The 17,195-nt window shown below is 40.5% G+C and overlaps 1 protein-coding gene across 1 annotated transcript; it reads right to left on the minus strand.

Annotated features, from left to right (window-relative positions):
- Nucleotides 1-4,542: 4,542 nt before the first annotated feature.
- Nucleotides 4,543-6,605, minus strand: LOC109178450. Its single transcript, XM_019328084.1, has 2 exons — nucleotides 4,992-6,605; nucleotides 4,543-4,857 (listed from the first exon to the last, which is right to left on the minus strand). The coding sequence occupies exons 1-2, from the start codon at nucleotides 6,603-6,605 to the stop codon at nucleotides 4,543-4,545; spliced, it is 1,929 nt and encodes a 642-aa protein (XP_019183629.1).
- Nucleotides 6,606-17,195: the final 10,590 nt, after the last annotated feature.

Raw genomic sequence — 17,195 nt, forward strand, 5'->3', positions numbered from 1 at the left:
GTGACAACAAATCAGCAATTTCGTTGTCCAAAAATCCAGTCTTTCATGGTCGCAGCAAACACATTGATATCAAGTATCACAAAATAAGAGAGTTGGTTGTTGAAAAACAAATCAACATTGAGTATTGTTCAAGTGAATGTCAAGTTGCAGATATCTTTACGAAGCCGCTGAAGACAGAGACATTTCTCAAGTTGAAGAAGGAAATTGGGATGACCAATATATCCAACTTGGTTTAAAGGAGGCAATGTTATAATATTATTATTATAATTATTATTAAACCAAGTAAATGGGAATAAATAGCAGTTAGTGGAGTTGTGTAATGGGAATGTGGCAGCATTACATGAAAGCTATGTGGTACATGGAGAGCTTTACTTCCCTAAATTTATGCTTTGTTAGTTTTGTTGTTTAGTATAAATAGTCTTTGTATTCAGGCATTTTAAATCATCAATTAAATCACTTATCTATTCCTCTCTCTCTCTCTTCTCAATATATATAAATATAATATATAGATATATTATATTTAATATATATTATAGATATATTATATTATATTTAATATATATTATATTAAATATATTATATTTAATATATCTTACAATTCTGGACTAAATTTTGGACTTTTGGCCCTAAACTGGAATTTTGTATTGGATTGCTATGCCAAGATGGAGGAAAGTATCATTTTATTTTAACCTGTCATATGAAATTATTTTTTTTGGATCATGAAGAGGGCAAAACGCCCGGGGGGAACAACACGCCATACTAGCGATTACTCTGAGCTGACCCTCCGGCAGAATCCCTCGCGCCAACTCTGTCTTCCCACATCAAAGCGTCGACGCACATCGGTTGGTTGTCAAGCGTATGAGTCTCAATAGCATGATCAAGCGCGGCAGAGGCTAGGCGATCGACAACTTTATTGCACTCTCTCCCGACGTGTCTGAGCTCCACCGCTTGGAACCTGCCTAGTTCAACAAAACACAGCTTCACAATATTGCTCTCCCTCCCAGTCCTGACGTTCGCCCGGAGACACTTGATAGTGCGGAGGGAATCACTTTCCACAATCAGATGGGAAACACCCCGTTGAGCCGCCATACGCAGGCCAACGGCGACACCCCAGGCCTCCGCATCGTCCATAGCACAGGCGCCTATATTATGCGTGAACCCTTGGACCCATCGCCCACCATGATCTTGCAAAACTCCACCACACCCGGCCTTCATTGCCGCCCCTTTACAACACCCGTCCGTGTTCAACTTCCACCACCCATCAGGCGGCTTCGTCCACCCAATCGCCTCGCTGCTCACCGGAGCTCTGGCTCTAGGCCTCCACTTATTATTGAAGGCTTCCTTGATCTCCCCGTACTGAGAAAGAACCCATTCTCTGCGCTGCGCAAGACTCAGCCTCGTGCCCTCGAAGACCTTTGCATTCCTCCATCTCCAGCACCACAACATGCAAAGGCCAAACAGCTCACGCCAGCCATCCGGGAAGCCCATTCTCGCATCAGCCCCTAGATTCGCTGCAAGCCATTCCGTCCAATCCAACCTGCCTAGCCGCTGGGCCGTGCCTCTAGAGAGAAACATCTCCCAGAAACCTCAAACATCATCGCATGATATGAAGATATGATCGAGAGTCTCGCGCCGACCTGCACAAAACAAACAAAGAGGATCAGTCGTAAATCCCCGCTTACACCTCTCCATATTAGACATTAACTTCCCCTGTTTAACAAGCCACAAAAAATGGTTCATCTTGTTGGGGATGTGCATCTTCCAAATCCGCATCCAATCCTTATCGCATGGCGCGCCTGTGTTTGCGCATAAAGCATTATAAGCTGATCGGACGGAAAATCTGCCATCCATCTCCAGCCCCCAACCCCAGTCATCATCCGCACCATCCTCATCAATAACGACATATGCATGGAGTTTGGATTTCCAGTCATCCCCCAGGACCCCTTCGATCATCTCCCACTTCCAACCGCGCCCTCGATCCCAATAATCCTCCACCGGTGCGTATAACTCCGGTAAGCTCACCGGTCGCTGCATGTGTTCGTATAAGCTTTGACCCTGTACCCACTTATCCATCCAGAACCTCGTATCCCTCCCGTTTCTCACAACTCTCGTGAGCCCGCTGTCCAGCAGACCGGAAGCTCCGCAGATGCCCTTCCAGGTATTCGACGCACGTCTAGCGGAGGTACCGCTCCTCCACTCCTCTGGCTTTCCGTACTTGCCTAGCATTACCTGGGACCAGATGCTCTCATGTTCCGTCTTCAGTCGCCACCCGAGCTTGGCCATGAAAGCGGTGTTTATGTGTCGAAGCTGTCGCAGTCCTAATCCGCCCGCCTCCTTCGGCCTAGTGACCGTCTCCCAATCGACCAGACTAATCCGCCGTGAGCTCCCGTCGCCGCCCCAAACAAAACGCCTCGTTACCGCCTCCAGCTTTTGGCATACGCCTAGCGGGATACAAGCAGATTGCATCGTGTACGTGGGTATAGCCCCCAGGACCGATTTCGCCAAGGTTACCCTCCCCGTAAAGTTCAAAGTTTTACTCCGCCAACCCTCTAACCGCGCTGTCACTCTATCTATCAACCCAGCAAAAGAGGCCTGGGTAGTCCGCCCATGGATCGACGCTAGCCCCAAGTAGCGCCCCAAGTCTGTCGTACGTGGGATACCAAGTTCAGCTGATATTTCCTCCGCGACTTCACTCCTTGTATTCTTTGAAAAGAAAACCTGCGATTTTCCCAGGCTCACCTTCATGCCTGAGGCCTGGCAGAAGCTATCAAGGCATTGCTTGATGATCCCGACTTGTTCCATGGAAGCCTCTGAAAAGAGGACCATATCGTCCGCGAAGCAGAGGTGAGAAAGAGTCGGCCCAGCGGGCGCTAATTTGATCCCTTTCCACCGCTGAGCAGCCACCTCCGCCAAGATGCTTTGACTCAACCTTTCCATACAGAGGACGAATAGTGCTGGCGACATTGCGTCACCTTGCCGCACGCCCCTCCCCGGGCGAAACTGCTCCATTCGTTCCCCGTTCCAGACGATAGACATGCTTGCTGTTCGAACGCACTTCATAATAATATTGGCACATCCCTCATTGAAACCTGCATCAAATAAAGTATCATTAATAAAACTCCACGATAGGCGGTCATATGCCTTCTCTAAGTCTATTTTAATAGCCATCATCCCTGCTTTGCCTTGTTTGATACGCATAGAGTGTAGGACTTCCTGAAAAACAACCACATTATCAGTAATCTGTCTGCCCGGTACAAAGGAGCTTTGGAAAGGCCCGACAAGAGAAGGCAAAATGAGCTTAAGCCGGTTAGTAATAGTTTTAGTGATCACTTTATACGCGACGTTGCACAAGCTGATGGGCCTAAATTGTTTAATACTTTCAGGCGCGGTGACTTTGGGTATAAGCACAAGTAAGGTCTCATTCACCCCTTGCGGTAATCTGCCAGAATGAATTGCATTCTGAACCAAACTAGTCACTCCGTCCCCTACAGTTTCCCAAGTTTGTTGGTAGAATACCGCGTGTAGACCGTCCGAACCCGGCGCTTTCAGGGGACTCATGTCAAACACTGCCTCCCTTACCTCTTCCTTTGTCACGCTTCTGTTAAAGATTTGCCAAAGCCCCGCCTCCGGTCTTGGGAATTGACCCCGTATAGTCCTTGATACGTCAACATCTGTGTCTTCCTTAAACAAATCGCTGTAGAACTTTTGTACATGAATTTTGAGCAGCTCCTCATCATAGATCCAACTCCCATCATCGTTCCTCAAACAAGTAACCCTATTTCTGGCTTTTCGGACCATGGTCGAGGCATGATAGAACTTGGTATTACGGTCCCCAGACACAATCCACTCCTCTCTTGAGCGCTGATACCACATCGACTCCTCCTGGTAGAGCACTGTTTCCAACTCCGCCTTAAGTCTTCGTTCCAGGTCCACCAAGCCTCTGTGCGGTCTAATGGACATGCTTCGTTGGATCCCTTCAATCCTGGCTAAGAGAATTCGTTTTTGCGCCTCTACACTGCCAAAAACCTCCTTATTCCAACTAGTCAACTCAGTCGTTACCTTTCTTATATTGCTTAGCATGTCCTGATTGTTACACCACGATCTTTTAACCACCTCCGGAAAGGTAGCATTGGCCAGCCAAGCCGCTTGGAATTTGAACTGGCTCGGTCCCATCCTTCCATTCCTTGTTCCTGTCTTCATCAGGATAGGTGCATGGTCTGACGCAAGTCGCGGGAGGTGACGCACATGTGCTTCAGGGAATTTCTGGCACCAATCGACGCTGCATAGCGCCCTATCCAGACGCGCGCCCTTCATAGGCCCCACATCCTTTCCTCTCATCCAAGTTAAGCGAGGGCCACTAAACCCCATATCAACTAGACCCTGCTCGTGGATCCAGTCCCCGAACTCGGCACTTCGTTGAGCGGCATAGGCGGAATAATTCAGAGTCTCTTCTTGACAGATGACGGCATTGAAATCTCCAGCCGCCACCCACGGGTGCATGATGTTGCGCTTAGACACCTCGAGTTCGGCCCATAGACGTCGTCAAAGATGCTTAGCCGGGCTCGCGTACACAACCGCGAGATTCCACGGGTCCCCCCCGTGCTCCTTCACCTGCAATAAAACAAACTGAGGGTGAGTATATTCCACCACTATTTCCAGCGGCTTATTCCACAGAACCCAGATCCCGCCACTGAAACCCACTGCCTCCACTCTAACCCATTCAGCAAAGCCTAACTTCGAACAGATCTTATTCGCCTGTGCTCCCGAGACCTTGGGTTCAACTAGTCCCACCAGGCCCGGCTTGTGGTTCTTTATAAGCGTTTTCAGAATGCGCTGAAACTCTCTGCTCCCAGCGCCCTGACAATTCCAAAATAAACTGATCATTGGATACAAAGGACAGAAAATAAAATAAAACCAAGCGACAGCCCTCATCGTGCTTCACCAGCATGCACGTCCCCGCCACCAGGGCCCTCGCCCAGGCTATCATCTACCTTCATGACGGCATCGTCGTCATCATCAAGGTCGCTAGGATCATCGGAGTAGTGTTCCCCCATGCGCTCCAAGACAAGCACCGGGCTATGATCAGATTGTCGGTCATGGCACACCGTCGTCGTATGTATCTGATTCCCCCCTTGCGATCCTCGCACTACCACATGAGCATCTTCCTCCGCTGCCCTCCGCGAACTTCCTTTGTGAGCTGTACGAGAACTCGGCACCACGGTGCCCACTGGCGCCTGCTCTTTTGCTTGACCTGGCTGGTTTTCAATCTGTTTCTCGTTGGCTATCACATTCGCTCTTCTCTGGTTACGCGTTTTCCCCATGTTATACCCACCCTCTTTTGGCGTCGCCTCCTGTCCAGCCTGCTGCTTCTCCATTTCTTTCTCCACCTCTTGCTCCATGGCCTCGCCATTTTCCAAATCGGTCGTTCCCCCCATGTTGTCCAGAGGTGCGAATCGCGACTGGACCTTCTTTACTGGATCTTCCCCTTTGCGACCTCTGTGAATACTCTCTGGCCTTCTTCTCTGACGCTTATCCTCCCGCGTGACTACCATCCACGACCCGAACGGCGCCTTGTCCTCTCCCATGGCAGCTAGCGACGCACGCGATTCTGACTTGTTTTCTTTAGGTTGCTCCACCACCACCAGCGCTTGAGCCCCCCCCTCACCTCGCTGGTCTGCAACGCCATTACCGGGTCCTTCCTTCTTCGGGCATGATTCGTGGTTGTGGCCGTACATCCCGCAGTCCAAGTGGATCCCTTCATACGAGATGTACCGTGTCCTTCCTCTTCTCTTGAACTTTGACAACAGAGGCTTCGTTATGTCGATTTCCACGCACATCCGAGCAAAGCGACCCCGAGAGACCTGACTGGTAGCCCGATCTATTCTGATCGGCCTCCCAATCCGCCGCCCAACTTTCTGCAAAAAAACAATGTTATAATATTCCACTGGAAGGCATGGAAACCGAACCCATATCAGCATTTTCTCAGTTTTATCCGTCATGGGATCGAAGTCCGGCGTCCACTCTTTCACTATCAGGTAATGATCCAGGATCATCCAAGGCCCTCCAAATTTCGCGAACTCCAGATCCTCTGTGGATCCGAATTTTACCAGAAAATAGTCGTTATCTAATGCTACCAATTCGAAGCTCCCCTTCGGCCTCCATAGTGCACATAACCGTCGAAGAAGAAGCGAGTATCCTACGACCTTGCCCCACACCTTCACGATCAGTGCGTTTCTCCATGGCGCACGTATGGCCTCCTTCTCCTCCTTCGTCAGCTTTATCGTTGGGCACAACGGGTCCTCCTCTCCATCACTATCTTCGTCTTCTGATAGCTCATCGACCCCCTCATGATCTCCTTTCGGTGCGATCCGGGTCTCCGCAATCTGCCCAGCAACGGTGTCTCTATACGACAGCGGGGGCGGACGCTTGCATGGCATCTCTGCGATCGCGTCGTAATAGCGCATGGCTTCCATCGACGTCTCCATTACAGCTTCCACCGTCTCGTGATCCATAGTCGTGGATGCTCCGTCGTTCTGCTTGGACTTCTTGGTGCTGCGTTCCAGCAAATCCTGATCCTCCGGTGATCGGTGATTCGAGAGCGTCATCGTTCGTTCAACTCGTAACCTGTCATATGAAATTAAAAACAAGACCATTGAATTTGATGATAAACATAATGTTCTGCGAGCTGAATTTGTGGTCCAGGCATATATGCAGTATGTTTCTATTGAAATTCCATCAATGCCCTCCAAATTAACAGAATTTTAACACCATATCAAACAGAGGACTAAAATGGTTAATTTTTTCAAAGTCGAGGACTTAATTGGAAAAAAAAATTGTCGAAGACCAAATTAATAATTTCACAATATTTGAGGAACCATTTTGGTAATAAACTCAACTAATAACAACTAATTAAACCTATCTATTCAACAACAAATTCAAACCAACACTAATAAACAATGAACACAATAATAACAACTAACGGATTTATAATTGAAATCAAGATACAATTCTTTAACAAAACATAAAGATAATGTTTAAACCAAAGAAAGTTACACGCACTCATTTACAAAGTATTGTGCCCGCAACTCTCAGATTTCATCTATTTCGTTTATGGAGTAGGTTGTCTGTTCAAATATCTACACAAAATATATATATATATATATATATATATATATATATATATATATATATATATATATATTTAATCAAATTAGTAAACATATTAATTAATGTATTACTAGGACTATGTGGTCCAATGGTACTTGGGTTGGACTTTCATTTGGAAGGTTGTGAGTTCGAGCCTCAGTGGAAGCATTATTAGCTCTTTGTGTTTTAGTAGGTTGAGAAAGTATATTAATAGATACTATTATAATTCAAGTATACATTTAATTGTATTTAATTTACTTACCTCTTCTAGACAATCAAGCCTTGAATGCTTACTAACAATCTCAAACATGTATCATTCAGAACGTCCCGATTGTTGTGGACACTACAATATATATATATATATATATATATATATATATATATATATATATATATTATATATATATATATATATCATATCAAACAATAAATAAAAACAAAGGTTAATATCATATTAAAACTTTAACTTTAACTTCATACTCTGCATTTCTTCCAATTAACCATTCTAGTTCCTCGTCCACTTGTAGAAACAGATCGAAATGCCCTATACTAATAATAAACATTTGTATCAATTTATATTTATATATAACATAATAACATTTAAAATACATATATTGATTTTTTACTTACATATTTACAAAAACTTTGACTTCAAGGTTGCGATCCACAATTTTCATAGATAGACACTTCTTGATCTAATCCGCTAGCTCCACTGTCACCCTTGATCACCTCCACTACAACTTTAAGATCAAGTTCCACTTTGCTATTATTACAATTTTAACGGTAGACCTGATAATCGAAGATCCTCCCTAAATCCACTCAATCTTAGTGGTAGACCTAATAATCTATCATCCTCATATTTAAATTAATAAAATATATCTACTTTCCTAAACATATTTATTACTCATCAATATTGACTAGGACCAAGGTCCACCTTGCAAGGTAGACAGTAGCAAGTTCATCACTAAGTAGAACATTTTACAGTTTAAAATTAGAGATGGAAAATGAAAAAAAAAAAAAATATATATATATATATATATATATATATATATATATATATATATATATAAATGATGAACAATGTGTTGCGAAAAAGTAAAAAATGGAAAATGTTTTTTTTTTTTTCATATAAGGAATATATATGTAGGACAATTAACACTAGCATAATAAATCAACAAAAATTAATATTTAATAGGCAACACTAAAACTCAAAATAAATCAACAAAAACTCAAAAAAAAAAAAAAATCTTAAGATATCGTATATAGAACACAATAACATAACATACAATAATATTCAAAATCAATAAAAAAAAAAGTCAAATTTCAAACACAATTTAAAGATTAAAAGTACCTATAAAAATGAAGAAAGCAATGAACACTCAAAATCCAGATAAAATAAGACACAACATTTATTTATCAATCAACACTAGCATAATAAATCAACAAAAATTAATATTTAATAGGCAACACTAAAACTCAAAATAAATCAACAAAAACTCAAAAAAAATTCTTAAGATATCGTATATAGAACACAATAACATACAATAATATTCAAAATCAATAAAAAAGTCAAATTTCAAACACAATTTAAAGATTAAAAGTACCTATAAAAATGAAGAAAGCAATGAACACTCAAAATCCAGATAAAATAAGACACAACATTTATTTATCAATAAAAAACCTGCAACTAAAAATGACAAAAGCAATAAACATTCAAAATCCAGATAAATAACATACAACATATATTTATTAATTAAAAAAAAACTGCAACTAAAAATGAAGAAAGCAATGAACATCAAAATGCGGATAATTATCAGCATGAATAAAGAACTTCAGTAATAATAATTTTGGAAACAGAAGGGAAAAACAAAAAAAAAACAAAAAAAAAAAACAAAAACAAAAAAAAAACAAAAAAAAAAAAAAAACGAAACGCATTTTCTAATTCAGGAATTCAATATAAAACCATCAAATTAAAGACAAATGAAGTATTTAAAACTCAAATGAACAAACATAACACAGCCAAAAAAAATCTCCAGATATATTTTTCCTATTAAAAAGACAACCCTAATCTCTGTTAGGAAATAGGGAGTGTTTGATGATAGGGAAGTGAGGAAATGAGATCTTCAGGCGTGTAATCACTTTCCTATAAGCTTTAAATCCCTCCCGTATAAAGCAACAAGGTTCAAGATTTAATCTTATGGGATACAAGAAGATGATGAAATTCTTAAGTTGTTTTGTTTAAGAATTTGCTGTAGAAATGCAGTACTGTGAAATATCTCAGTCTTATGCAAGTTTATTGCATGTCCCTTTTTCAGACATTTCTCCAAGTATATATAGATGCAAAATGTATCTGTTTGGAGAAGTTACATGGAAGTTGCTATAATTTAAAACTCAACTTCCATAAGATAAGATATATCATGATTGATATATCTATCACTGCAGAAATTAATATATATTGAGCCAGTAACTGTATGCAAAATTATATACATACATATATATATATATACATATATATATATACATATATATATATATACATATATATATATATATATATATATAGAATCGCACTCAGGTGCGAATGCTTCGCCCAGGCGCGAAATGGGAATGGATTCTATCCGTCCACGTGTCCAGATCTAATGGATGAGAAACACTGATTTTTTTAAAAAACACGGTGGCATTTTCGTAAATAATTGAACATCGAAGTGCAAGTAAAATGTATTACAAGTGCATGTAAAATGTATTATCGGTGCAAGTAAAAATTTACACTGAGCATCAATACTTAGTTGCACCTATAGCTATAAGTAGTTGCACCTATAGTTCTAAGTAGTTGCACACATAGTTATAAGTAGTTGCACCTAGGTGTATGAATGTTTGCGAGTGGTTTTCAGGGGTATTACTACCCGCTGAACTCAGATCAATGAATGTTAACAAGGCAAAATTACATGCACTTATAGGTGAAAGTAGGTGCACCTATAGTTACAAGTAGTTGCACCTATAGTTATAAATAGTTGCACATATAGTTATAAGCACACCCAGGTGCATGAATGTTTGCGGAAAGTGAATGCTAACAAGGCAAAATTACATGCACTTATAGGTGAAAGTAGGTGCACCTATAGTTATAAGTAGTTGCACCTATAGTTATAAATAGTTGCACATATAGTTATAAGCACACCCAGGTGCATGAATGTTTGTGGAAAGTGAATGCTAACAAGGCAAAATTACATGCACTTATAGGTGAAAGTAGGTGCACTTGTAAGTGATTTTACTTGCACTTTGATGTTCAATTATTTACGAAAATGCCACCGTGTTTTTTTTTTTAAGTTATTAGATCTGGACACGTGCCGCGCGCTGATTCGTTCGCATTTCCCTCTTGAGCACTTATTCGCACCTGATTGCATCCCTATATATATATATATATATATATATATATATATATATATATATATATATATATATATATATATATATATATATATATATTCCTTACGCATGGAAACATGCAAAGGATAAATATGAATAATATACATATATGTAGTTCAATAATCTCAAGCATACAGCTACATATACCAAGCATGTTATGTGTAACTTTGAAGCATATAGCTTCAAAATGTAGAAGAGCATATTTCAAGCATGTTAAGTGTAGTTTTGAAGCATATAGCTTCAAAATGCCCCAAAACCTTACGCATGAAAATATCCAAACATGCATTAATACTCTCAAGCATATTAGCTATAACTCTAAAGCATATTAGCTATATATCTCAAGCATATTAGCTATATACTCTCAAGCATATTAGCTATATACTCTCAAGCATATTAGCTATATATCTCAAGCATATAGCTATATACTCTCAAGCATTTTAATTAATTTTCTACCAAACTAAAATAATATTTACAACTCCACAACTCCAAATATTATTATTAGTTCATCTGAAACATTAATCTCCATTACTATATAAATTTCCAACAATCTCTAGCAACTAAAAATCTACCGAAAATACATCGAATAAAAAAAACGAGAACGGAACTGCGACAGGAACAAAACAATACAGAGAAACAGAATACCTTCAGGTCGCCGGCAATGGTGGCTGCATCAGCGGTGTGGCTGACAGACGGCGTTGCAGTGGCTGTTGGCGGCGAGGAGATGACGAGAGGCGGTTGGCAGCGAACGGTGGAGCCGGACGGCGATGCTGTTGCTGTGGCTGACGGACGGCGCGGTTGTGCGGTGGAGCCGCGATATGAGTGACGATGGTTACACGATTCGGGGCGTGACGGAGGAGAGAATTTGGGTTATTGGGTGACGATGAATTTGGGGGGTTTGGGTTATTTGGATTTTCAGAATTAGGTCGTCGGATAAATAAAAAAAAAAAAAAAAAAAAAAAAAAAAAAAAAAAAAGACCAGGTATCCGCGGCACTTCTTTAGTGGGTGCCGCGGATTCAATTATTATTATATTTTAATAATAAGGGTATCCGTGGTATTTTAAGAGTTAATGAACGATTTGGTCCCTCAATTATTAGCGAATTGTCAATGAGTTCCTCAATCACTTATTCATCAATTTGGTTCCCGAAAAAAAATATTTTTAGTCAATTTAGTGGCTCTGGTCGTCGATTCGGTCCCTGAAAATAATTATTTTTAGTCGATTTAGTCCCTCCAGCCATCGACGGAAGACGGCCTGAGGGACTAAATTGACTAAAAATAATTGTTTTCGGGGATCAAATAGATGAATAAGCAATTGAGGAGCTACATTGACAGTTCGCTAATAATTGAGGGACCAAATTGTTCATTAACTCTTAATTTAATAATAAAATATCCGCGGCACCTTCTATAGTGGGTGTCACGGATACCCTTATTATTATTTCAATAATATAATATCCGCGGCACTCATTTCCCGTTGGTGTCGCGGATTCTGCTATTATTATTTTAATAATATAATTCCCGAGGCACCTTTACCCGGTTGGTGACGCGGAATGTTTTACCATTTTCTTTCTATAACACCTTCTTCATAAAGGTGTCTCAGAAAGTGGTACTTGTATTCTCAATTTGTACTAGAGGACATTACTTCCTGAAAATATTTTCTATATGAGTACAACAAATTCATAAACAACAGATTATATTAAGGATTAACGTCCAAAGCTTCTTACCATTTTATTTAACACGCTTCTTACCATTTTATTTAACACAAAGTCTGACACTTGTATGTCAACTACCGCATCATGGAATTGCTTTTGAAGTTCATTTTCTTCAATTCCCTGCTGCTCTTTGTCTTTAACTCCCTCTGGTTCTTCTACCTTCATGGAAATTAGACATCAGTATAGAAAAACAGTTAACATGAGTATAGAAAAACAGTTAAGATTATCTATTTGTCTTTTGCCTTGCAAGTTGTCCTATTATGACCTCTCATGCCACAGACTTTACACTTTTTAACTTCACATTTTTAGTAGCTTTTTATTGATCTGGATTTTCAACAATTGGATATATTTTTCTCTTATTTTTTGGCCTCTCGGGTTGTGGCTTATATTTTGGGGGCAGTGGAGGTTGTAGATTTGTTTTGTGCCATAATTCTGGAGCTCGGAAATGCAAGATTGTAGGGCCATATGCTCTCAGATAGTGGTCCACTGAATAACAGTCATGCACATAATCTTTTGGAAGTTCACCCTTTTTTCTTATAGCTGTAATGACATGTGTACAAGGGATGCCAGTGAGGTCCCATCTTCTGCAACTACACTGCCTACTACTTAAATCAATCTTGAAAGGCTTGAAGTTGTCATCACCAACTTGATAAATTTTAGCGACAGATTTATATGCATTGAATCTAACACACTTATATTTTCCTTATTCTATTAACTTAAGAATTTTTTGACACACCTTAAATGGATGAAAACTCATTCTGTCACTATTCTTTTGCATCCTAGTCATCAAATATAACCTTATCTTTTCACACATGGTTTGGATTGTCTTATCCCTGAAATTTAAAATGCAACTGTTCCAGGATTCGCACAAGTTATTTAAAAGCAAATCAGATTTTGGAAATGTGCTGAAAAGGGCTCTAGAGTAGTGTTTTGGATACCTTGCACTTAGCCATTCAAAGGCCTTAACATTCAAGAACTTTAGCTCCTCCATTTTTTCCTGATATTCTGCCTCAGTAGTAGCCTTACACACTGCCCAGAATTGCATCTTCAGTGAATGACCTGTAAACCCATCCTTCAGAAAATTTGCATGCAGATGCCTAGCACAAAACCTATGCTCAAGCCCTGGAAATAGTTCCTCAACAGCAGGTAATAAACCATTTTGTTTATCAAAAATGATTGTCCAAACACCAAGATTATTAGACAAATTTAAGTCATTGTCCAATAGCTCTAAAAACCAAGACCATGAATCCATCAACTCACCCTCCACAATAGCAAAGGCCACTGATAAAATGCTATTATTACCATCTAAACCTATAGCACTCTGTAGTTTACCTCCTTTTTTAGTACCCTTTAGGTGGTAGCCATCAAGCCCAACGATGGGTCTACACCCTCTAACAAATTCTTCCTTGCAAGCTCCAATGCAAATGTATAACCTTACAAACCTAGGCCATCCATGAACAATGAATTCACTGTCTAACTTCATTCTAACAGTGGTTCCAGGATTACTTCTTCTTAGATCTTCACATTAATCATTAAGTTGCTTGAACTGTTCTGAGCGATGTCCATCTAATTGTTTTAAAGGTTTCTTTTTTGCCAAATAGGTTTGATTTCTAGTTAACTGACAGTTAAACTTTGTTTTCACATGCTTCTGAAATGGTCATCTACCCCATTGTGTATTCACCCTGAAATCATGCTTAAAGAACTTTGCCAGAAACCCAGAGGTCACAACTTTGTTTTCATCTTGATTCCCACATGTGTGCATAGGGTTGTATGTTTTGATAGTAAAAGGATAACTTGGATTGCTTTTTGAACCAAAAATACTCCAGTTGCATATGTTATTGTGTCTACATACTATCCTAACTCTTCTGCCCTCATTCTTCTTGAACATGACATCCTTCTGTCTCAAAGCTTCATGATATTGAATTGGCCAAGCTTCATGATATTGAACTACCTACTTGAATTGTTTAGAGGAAGTAAATACCATTCCAGTAACAAAATGAAACCCTTCTTTTTTCAGATTTCTCTCTTCAAACACATTCAATGGCCCAAGAATTGCTCCCTCTAAATATGAATCACACAAGCTTCTTAAAACTTGTTCAGACATATTGTGACACCCCGTAAATCTAAATGCTAATTGTGATTAATTAAGGAATTAATCCTAGCCTTCCTTGGTAACTTCTTCCTAAAATCCTGAAATTTATTAGTCGAAGGACTAGAAATTGACTAGTCTTCTTGGTGTACCGTGTGCCTTGTGTGTTGTACCTCAATCCCTTATTCATCCAAACCTTAGTAAGGGTAACTTGGTCTTTTCACTAGTGAGAGGTGCTCATGTTTCCCTAGCAAGACCTCTTGTCTTCATTCCATGCTAGGCAAAGTTCTAAAAACTCTTCAACCTCTCTCTAAAAGAATCCTAGCTTTCTCTCCAAGTTAAAAAGGGAACTTCCAAGCTTTGCATAGTCTTCCACCAAGATTCCAACTTTCCAACACTACAAGGCTAGGAATGGTAAGATCTATCCTTCCCTACCTTTTCCTTACAAGATTCCTCCATCTTTTCTCTTAATCTTTCTTCTACCTTGTGGGTTTTTGGGGTTTGTAGAAGATCTAGTGGTGGGTGAAGTGCTAGGTTGATCTAGATGAGCTTTGGTCTTGCTTTGAGGTTGAAGAAGGTGTTCTTGGTCTACAAGAGGTAATCCATGCTACACAAAACCTATTTTCACATGATAATAATGAGTATTGGCTTCTATGTGACATTCTTGATGTGTTTGAGTGATTGATGCATGATCTTGGGATAATGCATTTTTAGAGCTTGTATTTAGGGTTCTTAAATGCTTTTATTTGAGCTATTCATAGGTTCAAGTCATATCTTTTTTGTATGGAAGATTTGGGGTCATTTAGACTTGAACTTAGCCTTGTAGAAGAAAAACCGCAAATGATGAATTTTGGGTGCAGGACATACCCCGCGGGGAACATGTTTGGTGACTGCGGGAAATTGTTCCTCGTGGTCCTTTCCTTTTTGGTACTTGATGTTTTGGCCTCCCGTTGTTGAATTATTGAGCTTTTGTGAGTCTTCTTGATGTTTCGTATGTCTAGAACTATGTGTTAGGAATCCATGTTAGGATTTGGCGTCTTGAATCATGCTAAGGGTCCAACCTTGTGATTCGTTGGGCTAATATGAGTCTTGAAGGTTCGTTGGAACCATTTTAGTTTACCCGTTTGATATGCATGCTAGTTTTGGTGTCATTGATGCTAGTATGTATTGTTTGTTCCTTTCTATTGAGGATTGGCAACTCGTGTTGCCAATCATGTTGATATTGGATTGAGGTCCATTGTTGTTGTTGAGTATCGTTTCATGTCCTTCATTGAAACCCCTTGCTTGGATGCCTTGATGTGATCCTGTGTGTATGATTATTCCTTGATTAAGCTATTGTTGAGCTTATCCCTTGTTGTACACACTTTGTGTAGAATCTATGTGTTGTTGTATCTCTAGATCCGTGTGTATTGACTCTTGTTGAGATGATGGATTGATGTGATGAGAATATTGAGCTGGTAAAGTGGACAGTGTGGGGACTTATGTGTGAATGCATCCGGTACTGGGTTTAAAGCTCCGGATTGCCATTTGGATATTTGTGGGCAACTTGGGAAACACATTTCAGTTGCTAGAGATGGTAGCTAACCCGTTGAGCTTGGAATCTCAATTGGGGGTGTATACACTTAAAGTTGCTAGCTCTGTTTCCATTGGGCTGCGGTCCTTGTCATTGCGATGACACTATGCATGTGATCCGGGTCGCTGCGATGACTACGTGATACATGTTTGTTGATGATTTGGAGCCCTCCACACTGATCCACTATGAATCGAGCCGTGGTGCTGACTCCATGGTATATGACTAGGTGTGATTGTGTCCTATGTGGACTTGGAACTCGTTATGGTGTGAATCTTACCTCACTTTGCTTAAGAGCATGTCTTTTGTGTATCCTTCTTTGTGTGTTGTACGTTGTACCTTGTTATTCAGCTTCTTGCTTGTGGTTCTATTGTCTTGTCGAGTATGATGGTCTTTGACCTTTGTTGTGAGTGATTGATGAGTCTTTCATGTTTCCTCTCCCTCGGCTTTAAAATGATATATACTGTATTCCCAGTTTCAAATGGTTTTGTTTATATCTATGTATATTATGATACTTAACCCGTGTGTGGGTTACCAGCATTATTCGCTGACCGGGTGTTATCCCCATGTTTTTACAGGTTTTGAGTAGATGTCGAGCGCGCTAGATGTGGACTCTAGATAGTATAGATCCCATTCTAGACGTTTATCTTTTTGTTGGCATGTGTGTTGTGAGCAATCCAACTATCAGCTTAAGCTTTTAGTTGAGATGGAGCACATGCTTCAATTTGGTATCAGAGCCAGACCAAAGGTCATGGGTTCAAATCTCAGCGCCACTCGTAAGCGACTACGGTTTACCGGTCCACGTGTTGCTTGGAACCCACCGCACACGTGAGGGGGCGTGTGAGCAATCCAACTATGCCTTAAACATGCAGATATCTAAACTGGAAACGGAAGGGGTGCTATGCCACGCTCACCCCATCTGCATAATTCATAAAGTACTAAAATCTATCCTTGGCACACAGGCCATAACAACACAAGATGGGAGCTACACTAGCAGGCTCTAGACCGCACTCACGTCTAAACATCACCTGAAAGAAACACATAAAAGATGGGACGACGCCCGGTCAGCGAATAATGCTGGGAGCTACACTAGCAGGCTCTAGACCGCGCTCACGTCTAAACATCACCTGAAAGAAACACATAAAAGATGGGACGACGCCCGGTCAGCGAATAATGCTGGTAACCCACAAATACATGTGAAATATCATACATAGATAAGATATACGTTTGTAAAACCATTTGCGAAACGGTTAGACTCTA

The sequence above is a fragment of the Ipomoea nil genome, unplaced genomic scaffold, assembly GCF_001879475.1.
Source record: "Ipomoea nil cultivar Tokyo-kokei standard unplaced genomic scaffold, Asagao_1.1 scaffold0848, whole genome shotgun sequence".
NCBI classification, from domain to species: domain Eukaryota; kingdom Viridiplantae; phylum Streptophyta; class Magnoliopsida; order Solanales; family Convolvulaceae; genus Ipomoea; species Ipomoea nil.